The 13,837-nt window shown below is 39.6% G+C and overlaps 1 protein-coding gene across 4 annotated transcripts in view; it reads right to left on the reverse strand.

The window, feature by feature from the left end:
- rptor (regulatory associated protein of MTOR, complex 1) overlaps positions 1-13,542 on the reverse strand; it is a 146,486-nt gene extending 132,944 nt beyond the window's left edge. For 2 of the 4 annotated variants that reach the window (XM_026303247.1, XM_026303248.1), the window contains exons 1-2: positions 13,100-13,229; positions 12,035-12,209 (exon numbers count right to left, since the gene is read on the reverse strand). In XM_026303247.1, coding sequence (XP_026159032.1) covers positions 12,035-12,202 — 168 coding nt within the window. In that variant the 5' untranslated portion in view covers positions 12,203-12,209; positions 13,100-13,229. The other 2 variants (XM_026303246.1, XM_026303249.2) reach the window with 2 other exon arrangements.
- Positions 13,543-13,837: the final 295 nt, after the last annotated feature.

Genomic DNA, 13,837 nt, shown 5'->3' on the forward strand with positions numbered 1-13,837 from the left:
CAAGACCTGTATAACCCATACATCCATTTGATTATTTGTAGACATACAACACTTTCATATAAGTGAATCGTGTCAAGTGACCTTTTGGATAGTGTCTCTGTATGTAATGTAATCCTATAGTGCAGGTGCAGTGTATGTACAGCAGTTTTTGTGACATCCCATGACTGACCAGTGTTTCGAGAGCTGTTGTTATGAACTTAATTAAGGCATCCTCTCTGCTTTCTCACCGACAGAATAAAAGGTCACTGTACCAGTGGGACACAGATAAAACTCAACATGTACAACACGTCACTTTTTTTTTTTTTTTTTTTTTTACCTGACCTCTTCTCCCCTCACCTTTTCCCTGCCTGCATGGTGTATGTTGTGATCCACTTCTAATGAATGGAAAGTAAAGAACAAGTATTGTGCTTTGGCAGGATTTTTAAAGGCAAGACTAGACAAAGGACAAAAGCTGTATGCACGCAGATTTACTAAAAGCCATAGCCACTGAACTCACAGTAGTTACTGAGCTAAGGTTAGCATCTAATGTGACTTAGTTTCTGAACATATTTAGACATGTTCACATGCAACATCTTTTTTTTTTTTTTAATAAAAGAAACACTCCTCCATAATGCATGTGAGAGCACCAAATTCATTCATGCACTACTTCACTCATAGCATTTTACAGTGGGTAGATAAAATAACTCATAGCTGACAGAAAAGCAACAGTATAACACAAAAATTACTTAACTTAAAAATCTGAAGCTGAGCAAACAGTCCAGAGATGTTCAGTCATAAATAGTCCAAAAAAGTATTGCCTAAATTGTAAAGCACCAGGTCCTAACAAAAACAGGCCTCTATAGTCACACTTGCTGCTGTGTCAGGTGGCAATGCCAGGTTTCACTGTTAAGACAATAGTTAAGCAGATATCATTCGTGTTCAAATTTTTTGTGTGTTATCATGCTAACATTTGCTAATTTTAAGGATGTTAATCATCAATCGTTAACCAATTAAATGCTATTAAGAATTTAACTGATTGGAAATGTACTAACCAATAATGTTTGTTTTGAATAACACTTCACTGTAGCTCACACAAGCTCACATATCTATTAAGTTGTATGCCACGAGAGGACATACAATTCAAACAAGCTGCTGCTGCTGAGTGAAACGGGAAGAAGGTGCCCATGGGAAATGACAAGGCATGATGAAGAGGGCCAGACAAAGTATAGCATGGGGACATTATACACTAAAAGAGAATACTGCTGTAAATACTGCACAACTCTATTAAAGTACATGTCAGTGCTGTACCGGTTGCAGTGCAAATGAAAATAAAACTTTGCCCTCTCAACCGTCATGCCTCTGTTAGGTGAGAGAAGCTGCAGCAATGTACATGCAGAGGCAGTTACTCAGAGGTGTTGCTCTATGATTAAAAAGGACATACTGCCTATAAACATGGTGGGCAGTTTGGGTTTTTCTGAGCTCCTGATCTACATTGAACCAGGGTGTGATATCCCCTCAAGATGTACAATAACTTATTAATGATTAATCAATTATTGATGATTAACATGTTCCACTGTTGGTTTAAAAAAAAAAAAGCATGCAAATTTTGCAACCCCAACTATTACAACAATAACAAGTACAGCAGAGGCTGAAGTAATTTTTCATCAGTTATGCAGGTGTTTATAAAATAAAGTACTGGACATATAAAAAATGCTGAACTCTTGGTTGTAGATGAAAAGTTCAGGAATCGATACAGTTCATCCTGGGGGAAACATTAATGTCTCTACTGCATTTTTAAGGTAATTTTTCTCAAAACTGCAAATGTCAGCCTGCTGATGGCACTACAGGGTAAGCAGACCAACCAACCAATAAAAGTAAAACATGAAATGATGTTGACAACCAAGAACAGACCTTAAAAACCTCACTTAAGGACAAAATTCACCACGACCTAAACCAGCACACCTGCCAATTGCGAGCTTACCAAAGACGAAAGAAACAAAACAGAAGCCAGATGATACTTTGAATACATATTTGTCTGCATCCAACTTTTGGATCTGTAATGGTATCTTTAAATCCAATGATAGCTTAAAAGAGTCCACCATGGGATCCTAAGTCAACAGATCTAAAACCAAGTTTTATGGGTTATACTGCCTTCATCCTTCAAAGAACTGGAGGCTTTCTGTCAAAAATGATCCCATGTCCCCTGACACACCAGCTCAGGGCCCAAATGACAGAAAAGTCGATGAAGACTCAAGCTGTTTAAAAGCTAAATGACAGCCTTATTGCTTATCAAGCACTTGATAGTTTCCACTGATTTTACAGATTTCCTTCAAACTTGGTGTTATGCAGTTATTGACAAGGTGAACACCAGACACTTTTTAAATTTGATTTCACTTTACCTAAGAGGAAAAGTGTGATCTCCTTACACAATAAACAATTGAATCTGTCATTTAAGTAAACACACAATGTAACTTAAAAACCACTGAAAGAGACTTAAGTTCAGCAGATGATTTAGCTTATCATATGCATGTATGTCTCTGTTCTCTGTCAGCTCAGCAGGTGAAGCAAAACATCTACACGAGTATCATGGGAAAGTACATTCATATCAAAGATATTATAAAGACACAGACTCAGCTGGGAAGAGCCAGGGCAGGCTTGCCCTTTAAAACACAACAGCTGAAATGACAGCATAGTTTGGAGGCATATATTTATTCAGTCCAGAGAGAGGAAAAAGATGTTCCTGTCATGGCAGGTAAAATGTCAAAGAAAACTGCTGACACTCTGGAGAAAACTGTAAACTATTGTTTCGCTTTTTAACACTCAACATGGACTAATATATAAAAATTATTTATAAATAATAAATAGAGTTAAATAAAATATAAATGAACACTTAAGTGAAGAGCAGTAGTTAAATTTGTCACCCAATGTACAGTATCATGATTTTAATTAACTTCCTCAGGTCAGCAAGGCAATTAACATCCTAATATAAACAGCCCTGATGAAATTATTTGTTTCAAACTCGTGTCCAACGCAGGTAATTTATAATACCTTTGATTTTCATTAGCATGAGAATAAAACAGATGACTGAGGGATTTTGTTTTTCTGGCTCTAGCTCATCATTGAAGTGCAACATGGCATTTGTGTGACAGCACACAGATGTGGTCCATAGTATGCTCACTGATTCATCTGCTTGTTTATTATTCCACACATTAGTTCTCTCACGCGCACACGCACACACACGCGCACACACACGCACGCACGCACACACACACAAATTGTAAATAAGAACAAGTAAATTTTTCAATCAGACTTGGAAATTATTTTGCCCAGCTACAGTAGAAATAATATAGTAAAAATGTCAGATCTTAGACTGTAAATATTTGGTGTGTAGTTGAGATTATGGTAAATAGATATCTGGGCTGCTATATATAAACTGCATATTCACTGTGAGATAAACAGGTTAATGTAGAGGCTAAACTGAAAACGCTGATACACATACAGTTTATTTTATTTTAAAAGTGGAAACCACATTATACAGTGTCTGTTGACACAGTGAGGAAGCCTGACTCTGTGCTGTGATTAAATAGAAAAAAGTTATGGGAGACAGAAAAGGGCAGAGGGGAATGTAAAAAAGAGATAAATTCTATGTATATATGTATATGTATTTTTGTGTATGGGTCTATGCATGTAATTGGTTGCCACCCGTCTCGTGTTAATAACTGCATGGGACTCCAGGGGACTTTTCTTCTGCCTTTTCACTCTGTGCCTGTTTATGACTCCCATACATCCCCCAGCTTCACTCATTGCATCAGTCACAATGGCAACTAATTATTTCATTTGCTAGGAACGTAATAAATGAAGGGTATTAAAATCATGGAGAGCATGTACTTGGCCATAAATATCATCACAGTATCTGTTTCTTATTGATTAATGTCAATAGTTATTCATACAATTAATACTGTCAATGAGGAAGGAAACGGTCAACATATTTGTAATATTTTAAATATACACTCCATCTGTTATGATGAGCAGTACTGCGTATAAAGATGGTTTGTTTACTAGGAAAAAGGAAACTCCACAGGGCACTGTTTAATTTGAATCCCATGAGGTGCACTCAGTTTACGGTTGAATCCTACATAAATCCCAAATTTATTATGGTTCTAAACAATCATAATTTAAAACTGTGCAGCCAACATGGTCTAATATTTCTACTTATTAGGTCCATGTAAGGTTCTGTTGTGCAGTGAGACTACATGCCAGTACTAGTGATCATGTGTAAAGCTGCTCTTCCACTTTTCCCCTATATTCGGTATACAGCTGAGGCAATGTGGTTTTTGAAAAATGTTTGCATTTTAACCAGGTGCTGTGTGTTTTGTCATAAAATATGAAATTGCTGAGTCCCTATTCTTTTTGAGCTTTTATCATAACAGGATAATGAGTGAAAGGGCAGACAGAGTGACTGCTGCCGGGGACTGAGCTAACATTACCACAAGAGGCTGTTAGCAGCCCTGGCTGTGAGAGCTGCAGTCTGGGACAGCAGACTTTGTCTTTCTGCATACTGGGGTAATGGATGGTAATCTTACCCTTTCAAATGGCAAAAAGAGTTATTGTTTCTCATTCTGGCGCCACAGCTCGCCTACATACTTTGCAACAGAACTGCCTTCACCAATTCGCATTAAACTGAATGAGAAAGAGTGTCCAATTTTTTTTTTTTTAATGCTTTGGTGCACGTATCCCAATTATTGCAGTAGCCTAATAAAGTGATTATGCAGATGATCCTAGACCCAGATGTAGGACAGACACATTTATCAGAAATGAATCCTCAGATTATCATTGTTACAGTGACAAATTTTTCCAGATAATTATTGAGATCTTTTATTGCCCTACAAACAATAACTGCACAAATGGGGATGCTTCCTGTCAAAAATATTGATTAGTGTCACACAAAAAGCATCAGAAGCAGTTGTGTTATTCTGCCGTCAGAAAGAGTGCTTCAAATGCTGTTAACTGCTCTCAGACACTTTGTTTTAAGCACAATGATGCCTTTAGCTGTATGGGTCTTTGCAGATGATGCATGACATACTGAAAGTGTAGATGTAGGTGTATATACTTACACTAATGTCTTTCTGAAAAGGTAACCTTTATTTATCCAGGGGGGACAACTATTTTTTCAGAAACACCCTAGTCTCTCCTATAGTTACACCCACTGTGTTACAAAACTAATTTTTTCCATCTCTTCGCATTTTCTCATTTAATCTAAAATAAAACATAAAGACAACTTGTAGAAAGAAACTGTACACTGTACACATTCAAAAGTCTCTCTATGCATCTCTGTTCATGTACATTCATTTTCATTCCCAATTAAAAACCCATCAGCATTATCCTTCAACTAATTACAATGATAGAAAGAGGCAATAAAAAAAATGATATAAACTAAGACATACACACTACAGTGACCCTGCTGCCATAATTGAACAAAGATATAAAATCACTGGCATGTAATTATTTTTAGCACTGTGCAAACATGCTTCGGTGCCTGAAAGTCTATATTCTGCCTAATGAACCGTGTACATTGATTGAATTCAACTAATGATGCAGAAGATGAAGCAAAACAGACCACCTGTCTCATTTCCACATTATTACAATGAGTCTGGCTATTGATGACTTATTGATTTCATTATTTCAAAAAACACAGCAGGAAGTTGCACACATCAGGGAGGGATATGCAAGACATCTAAAGTAATCATTGCGTGTGTGTGTGTGTGTGTGTGTGTGTGTGTGTGTGTGTGTGTGAGAACAACAGCTGTACAAAAAGTCATGGGTTGGCCCAACAGCCCAAAATTCAAGCAAGGTATCCAACTGATGATAACAAATTATCAACCAAGTATATTCAATATTTAATTAGAATTTAAATTGCAGTCCTGCTAAACGTAAAAAAGTAGTCTGCCTTGAGCTGTTTGGAAGTCGAAAACGGAGGCCACATAAATGACAAATGGCCTAATATGTGCAATTTTAAAACCTCAGGAAAGAGCATTGTTAAACAAATACCTGCAGACCATTTTCACTCACCCAACAAATTGCTTTGACAACTAAATAGTCAGCCTCAACAAAGTGTTTCAATAATATCCTGTCACTGTTAATCACAACAGTGCTTCGGGCATCTGAGAAAATAAAGGTAAAATTACTAGGCCACTGATGAGAAATGTTAAAATGTTGTGACAGAATTTGACAGAAAACATTCTGAATCACAGCTAAAGTAAGGCTTTGTTATGTTTCACTCCTACATGCCTGTCTATACACTCAGACACCAGCCTTATTTACTGTTGCATCAGTACAGAGTTATGTTAACTTACCCCTGATGTTAACTGTACATTTGCTGCTGCTTCATATAAAGGCTTTTCAATGGCAAACCAGTGGGAGGCTTGCAATGTGAAGCATTAAGAAAACCTAATGTGCTCTTTACCACAGACTAAGCAGATTTCTGTTTTAGTGCTGCTATTCTTCAATAAAAATACTACAAGAGACTGACATACATGGTGCTATTTGGTCTGTAGGTCAGTTTTAAATATTGCAGAAAAGAGAAGTACAAGAAGAAAAGGCAAACTTTTGGATAAAGAGTTGGAGAAAGTGCCTACCATGCTAAAACTATGAAATGAGAATCCTGCCTGTCATGATAATTGTTGTGTCTTTAGAGACTCAATAAAATATGCATGTTTTTATTCTAAGAACACCATTTTTATGTTGATTTTTACCTGCCCTTTACTTGCATTTTCGCAAGTGCTTAAAACAGAATATTGAACATAGTGGTCGGATGAATTTGCTGCTGCTCAGATCATACTATACATTACCACTAAGACTACTGTACTGTTTGTTGCTGGCAGGTAAGATTGGTCCTGATGCACCTTTCACACTCAACATGCTGCACAGCTTCCATACACACACAGTCCTAAAAATAAGCCTCAATGACGCCATTTCTATGCTTGACAGGATATCGGGCGGTGACAAATGGGCATAAGCCAGAGACAGGTTGTTGCCAAGCTTTGTAAAGAGGCTACAGTGATAGACTGGGAAGGGACGGAAATAAAGTTTGCGTTGAGTTTGCGTGAAGCCACTCTGACATCACACAGCTTACAGCTCCACAGGGGATTGTGAAGGATGATAACCGTTTTTGTGCATGCAAGATAGGTCAACTCACATCCAGCTGTGGGACTGATTTTTCAGAATAACAGCGCATCTGTTGGGTGCTTTATGATTAAAAGGCAAAGAATTTCATCAACAATAAAAGACAACCATTGTTAATGCCACTGGTAGAAACTCTGTGCCTTGTATTATGACAAGCCAAAATAAATGGATTTCCATCCAAATGTAGCACTGCACCTCATTTCACTATTTCATGAAAGCCGACATAAAAATGTGATTTAATGCACATTCCCATCCACTGGTGATAATCCAAAAAAATTTTTTTGGTAATAATCAATAATAATCACATTTTACTTTTATTGAAATAGCAATATTTCCATCTCATCAAGGTGCAAATTGGAAATGTGCAAAAAAACTGGTGGATGGAAAGCCACAGTATGTGTGCTGTGAGGAAGTCTTAGTTATGCCTGCTCCTGTAATTCTCTAATTAAAGTCAGCAGGTGTTGATGTCACTGTTAAAAATACACTTTCTTCCACTGAAGGAAACAAATGCAGTGAAAAGACAAAAAGATACAAGAAAACATTCATCACCACAGTATATACTAAACCCTTGTATTTGTTTTACAGCATCTGACTGAGGAAGTTGATTTAATGTTTTTCAATGTGCCTGATTGCTTAAATTACAAAAGCCAGCATGATCATGATCATACTTTAAGGTCAAGCCTCATATAATTATCATAGCCATGTCTCTACAGTGCATTTAGAAAGTATTCAGACCCCCTTCACTTTTTCAATATTATGTTGCAGCCTGATACTACTTTTTTTTCCTCAATCTACATTCAGTGCCACATAAGGACAAAGTGAAAACAGAATTTTAGAAATGACTGTAAATTTTTTAAAAAGGAAAAACTGGAATATCACATTTACACAAGTATTCAGACCCTTTACTCACTACTTAGTTGAAGCAACTTTTTTTTCTGCCATTCTTCTTCGCAAATCCTCTCACACTCGGTCAGGTTGGATGGAGACTGTCAGTGGACAGCCATTTTCAGGTCTCTCCAAAGATATTCAACAGGGTTCAAGTCAGGGCTCTGGCTGGGCCACTCTAGGACATTCACAGAGATGTCCCTAAGCCACTGTTGTGCTGTCTTGGCTGTGTGCTTAGGGTCATTGTCATGTTGGAAGGTGAACCTTTGGCCCAGTATGAAGTCCTGAGTGCTGGGGAACAGGTTTTCATTGAGGATATCTCTGAACTTTGCTCCATTGAGCTTTCCCTCAATCCTGACCTGTCTCCCAGTACCTGCTGCTGAAAAACACCCCCACAGCATGATGCTTCCACCACCACACTTGACTGTTGGGATGTACTGGGCAGCTGCTGATGAGAGGTCCCCGGTTTCTTCCAGACAATGTTCAGAATTGAGGCCAAACAGTTCAATCTTGGTTTCATCAGACCAGAGAATATTGTTTCTCACAGTCAGAGTCCTTGAGGTGCTTTTCTCCAAACTCCAAGCTGGTTTCCCATGTTTTTCGCACTGAGGAGAGGCTTCCATCTAGCCACTGTGCCACAAAGCTCAGATCAGTGGAGGGTTGAAGTGATGCTTGTCCTTCTGGAACGTTGTCCCATCTCCACACAGGATCTGTGGAACTCAGAGTGACCATCAGGTTCTTGGTCACCTCTCTTACTGAGGCCCTTCTCACATGATTGCTCAGTTTGGTCAGGTGACCAGGTCTTGGCAGAGTCCTGGTTATGCCAAACCTTTTCTATTTGAGTATTATGGAGGCCACTGTGCTCCTGGGAACCTTCAGTGTAGCAGAATGTTTTTTTAAGCTTTCCCCAGCTCTGTGCTTATCAACAATCCTGTCTCTGAGCCATGCAGGCAGTTCCTTTGACCTCATGGTTTGGTTTTTGCTCTGATATGCATTGCCAGCTGTGAGGCCTTCTATAGAGAGGTATGTGCCTTTCCAAATCATGTCCAGTCAATTTATCAAAGTGTATCAAAGTGCAGAAACATCTCAGCAAAGATCAAGAGAAATGAAAGGCACATGTTGTTGCATATATATATATATATATATATATATATATATATATATATATATGAGCCAAAAGATGGGTCCAAAAACTCCAATGTCTCTGTTAAAATACTAAATCAATAATGTTCTGTAAATGTGTTGTTGTAATACTGCATGCTACAAGTATCCACAGTACATTATTGATATATACTTTATGAACAATTTTAGTGTTAAGTTCTTTCCAAATTTTAAATTAATTACAACTTATAAAGTAACCTTGTGTGAACTATCAGACTAAGAACCACCCATGGCCCAGTAGTGCTCAAAGCCTGAGCTGCAATCCCTTATCTGGTCAGGTCGAAGTTCAAATTTATTTGCTATCAGCATACAGGTGTCATGTTTTTGCTGGGGGCCAATCAAACCCATTCAAAATCATTACAAACATGATCCAACTCAGGCCCTCACTTGTCAAACTGACAGCTTTTATTCCACAAGTCTGACAGACATACAAAAACATACAGCTGTGCACACACAGTCGTCTGTCACTGGCCTGACAGGGAATAACCACACCACCTGACCAATGGGCCCTGTAATTGTACAGATTCCCTCTCTTCTGTCTGCATACTGAGACAACTGTGTGTGTGACTGAATATGTGCATTCATGTCTCCAGGAACAAGACCTTGATTTCCTGCGGTCCAGAACATCATTTACAGCTCACTCTGTACACTTCTCACAGCAGGCTTACCAACTTGTTTTACTATCTATCTGCTACAGATACTATCTATCGGCTGAAACCAGCCAATGCAATTACAAATAAAGAAGTGTATGGTGCCACTGCAGAATGAATCCCTGTATCAGACACCATTAACGTTATACTTAGTAAAAAAAAAAAATACAACTGGACCCATGAAGTGCCAATGCCTTTTCTCAATATTTGTGCTAAAAAGTGCAGAAAAACACACATAATTACTAAAAACAAAGCCAATTGTGTCTGTTATCACATCAGTATTGACACAAATATTTAGAAAAAAAAAAACACCATTCAATTCACCATTTCTCAACTACTGAATTTTAAAAGATGGATTTAATGCCAGGCCAGAGGTACATACAAGCCAAATTCTTTCTGTTTAAAACACAAAAAGATTTGTTTGGCTGCAGCTCTATGAGACCGTAAATGTGAAAGGACACTTTTTTCTAATAAGTGTATAAATGAGGTTCCACGGCCTGAAAACGCTCTGAGCACTGAAAAATGTTGCACAGTAAATTTAGCAGGATTTTCTGATAGGAATGCCCATTTCCACCAGTCCCTATTCCATCTTTTAAATCAATAGCAGCCACACATTTAATGATGCCTTCCTATACGACATTTCCCTGAAGCCTGACACTTCAGCTGGCATTGCGGAGTAATTCTACTGATGTCCTAACAGCAGCAGGGTGTTAAATTTTAATTTGCGTGAATTTCTACAATAGGTGCAGAGTTTGTGAGGGTTATGTATGACTGCGTGGCATTTGCCATCATTATAACAGTCAAGCTCTGTAGCCGTGAGGTGATCAAATAATCAGGTTGGTAGCAGTGCAGTGGCTCAAGCGACAGCTTTATGAGAACTGAAATACACTGTGGCCGTTCATGAGGGAAAGCTTTGAGGTTCTTAAGTCAAAGCACAGCACGGGTCACCTCCAGCAGAATAAAATGAATTGGCACTGTAATAAAGAAGCGTAACCAGTGATTTGCTGCTGCATCCCGCCTGTTTAAAGAATAATGTCCTCACAAAGTGCAGCTTGTGGCATTGGTGCATTCGATTTGTCTCTTCAATGGAAATTAAATTTTGAAAGCTGGCATTGTGGATGCCAACTATCCACCCGTACCCACAATGCACAGCTAAGCGTAAACTCAGATGATCAGAGTCATCTTTCTGCCTCAGTGCCTCAGGCTGCTGGGTGCCTACATTGATTGCACAAAACACAGAGATACTTTTTGGTATGAAGCTATCCACCAGCTGCTTCACCTCTCCTGTAAAGGGTCACAGGGGGTCTGGGGCAAATCCCAGCTGACAGTCTGGGTGTATCACCACTGTATCAGTATAAAGTTATTGTTTCTGTTATTCAAAAAATAAGAATTTGTCAAGAGACATTAAAAATAAGATAACTGTAAAAAAGCCATTAACTTAAGCTTAAAGCAAAAGTTTTCTATTTTATGAAATGCACTTATTTGCTTCCTTGCCAAGAGTTTGATGAGAAGACCAACACCAGTTTGATGACCATGCAGTATAACAAAGCTAGAGCAAGCTAGCCTAGCTTTGCATAAAGACTGGAAACAGGCGGAAACAGCTAACCTGGCGTTGTTAAAAAAACCCCAAAGATCTGACTGTTACATGTGAACCAGGGTAGCAGCTGTTTTCAATCTTGATAAGCTGCTAACTCAAGCTTCAGCATTAAAAATAATTATGTCTATAAAAACAATTGTATTTTCGCCATTAAAAGGTTAAAGCTGGGAATATTCCATATTTATTATTGTAAGCAAATTCCAGGAAAAGACCGAAACCAACAATGTTCTGCACATTGCCCTAAGTCGGTTTGTACAGGTTATATAGCATTTAAAAAAAAAAAAAAAAAATCAACCAAAAAAATATGTATACATAGCAATAAAAATAGACAGGCACAGTAGTTTTTAGCAAATATTTACTGTACGTACAGTAAATATACAGTAAATTTGTTGTTGACTAGTTTCAGCAGTGGATTAATCCACATTTGGTGCAGTAGTGAATATGTAGCTATTGCACAAGTTAAGAGTTTAGATCCTCATGCACTAGTCTAACAGAGCTGCAAGACAAAACGTTTCTTTGAACTCAACCACAGCATGGCACAGAGTGAATGACTCCACACACAAATAAGCAGCAAACCTACCCTATCCTTCATCCTCCAGCTCTGTGCTAGAGCCTTGGAGCCTTCAATCTTCTCCGAGTGCCGTTTCTTCATGAAGGCCAGGGGAAGTTTCCAGTCATTCATGTCGGCCTCCTCTTCCTCAGCGAGGCCCACAGCCGGTGAATGAAGCAAGTCTGAGTCCATTTTCATCAGGGCCCTGCACAGAACTCAAGTTAGCAATATGACGAGCATCTCTGACCTACTCTAAACACTACACATCAGCATGCAAGACCAATTTTAGCTGCGACTGCTGCTCTACTCTCATCTCAGCTATGAAACTGGCTAATGAGGGTTCCCCTAAAAATCTAAATTAATTCTAACCACATTCAAATTACTCTCATTACTTAATTACTGTTAAGCTTAATATGCATCTTTAAACAAAACTCTGATTTTTGTTTTAAGAGAAGAAAATTCAAAATCTGGGGTCCTCTGCAATTTGTGTGCTACAAACAAACATTAGGAAAGTTCAACTGGCTGAATGAAATGCCATCATAAGTGAGTGGGTACGTTGGCCTGTATTCACTATGATGTTTAGATCGTCACAATATTAAAGTGGGAGAATCTGAAAGACTTTGGTGGTTTTTGAACTTCAGAAGAAAAGGCTCCCGAGTCATTCTGAATCTCTGCTGTCAGTCTCATGCTTGCACAGTAACGCCAGCTGCCGAAACCAAACCCACTCACATGTGGATGCCTACCAGTCAATACTCTACTTCGACTAGCTGCCTGATGTGCAGCGCAGCATCAACTGTTTGCACATCTGAACAGAAAGCACAGCTGGATGGTGTTACCGAGGGGCTCGTGTCGCTGTGTTTAGGCATGTGTTTTGTTGCGCGGCCTGCCTGGCTGACCCTGGCTCCACAGCACTGATACCCAATGAAGCTCACTGAGCTAGCTCTTAGCAGCGCTAGCGCGGTGCTGTGGCAGCTCTGGCCACCACTGCATGAGGAGCCAGTGCTGCTCAAAGCTGGTTTCTATCCAAACAGCATAAGTGCAGAGTGCCGTGTGTGCCAGAGTGCACACACGGCGCCCGCGGCTGCAGATGCACACCTCGGTGCGGTGGGACTGTCGGCCCGGGCTGGGGAACCTCTCCGCCTCCGAACGATGATAGATACGGTCGCACAAACAATCCTGGTCAGGAGCTTGTAGGGCAGCGTCCACAGCCTGTATAGTATGTCAAAGCCGTCAAAGCCCAGGTGCACGGTGCGCCACGGTGTGTGTTTGCAGGGGGACCTGCGGCTCCTCTCCCCGCGGCTCTTCGCTATGGGAAGGGGCTGGAGACGAGGCCCATCTTCACACCGACAGTCTGCCACAGCCACACGAAGCACCGGCCACACTTACCGATCACTGGGCTCCTATGGTCTTCGTCTACAAACCACTGACCCTAGGAACCAGATAGCGGCAACAGGTTTAGCGGAAATCACTCGCACTCCCGAGAATTTCTCCGGACAGCCACTTCTTCAGCACTTCTGCAAGGGCGCAGCCATCTTGGGATGGACCCAGAATGCACTGTTGTGGCTGCGGTGAAACGTCACCGCGCTGCCTTGTCACGCACCAAAATATAAACACGCAAACATCAATAACTGCTGCAAAAACACACTTGTGCTTCATACTACTCAACGCCAATATTAATGTCAAGTCTCCCTTTACCCCTAAACATGAAACAGCTCTCATGTTCTCTAAAATTAATTAAAGGTTTGTCTGACAGACACCACGCATGTGTTTTTAACTTTTCTTTATTATAATTTATCATCGTCTTTTAACATAGTTACACATTGCAAGCTGACA

Source organism: Mastacembelus armatus, chromosome 1 (genome assembly GCF_900324485.2).
Source record: "Mastacembelus armatus chromosome 1, fMasArm1.2, whole genome shotgun sequence".
NCBI lineage: Eukaryota > Metazoa > Chordata > Actinopteri > Synbranchiformes > Mastacembelidae > Mastacembelus > Mastacembelus armatus.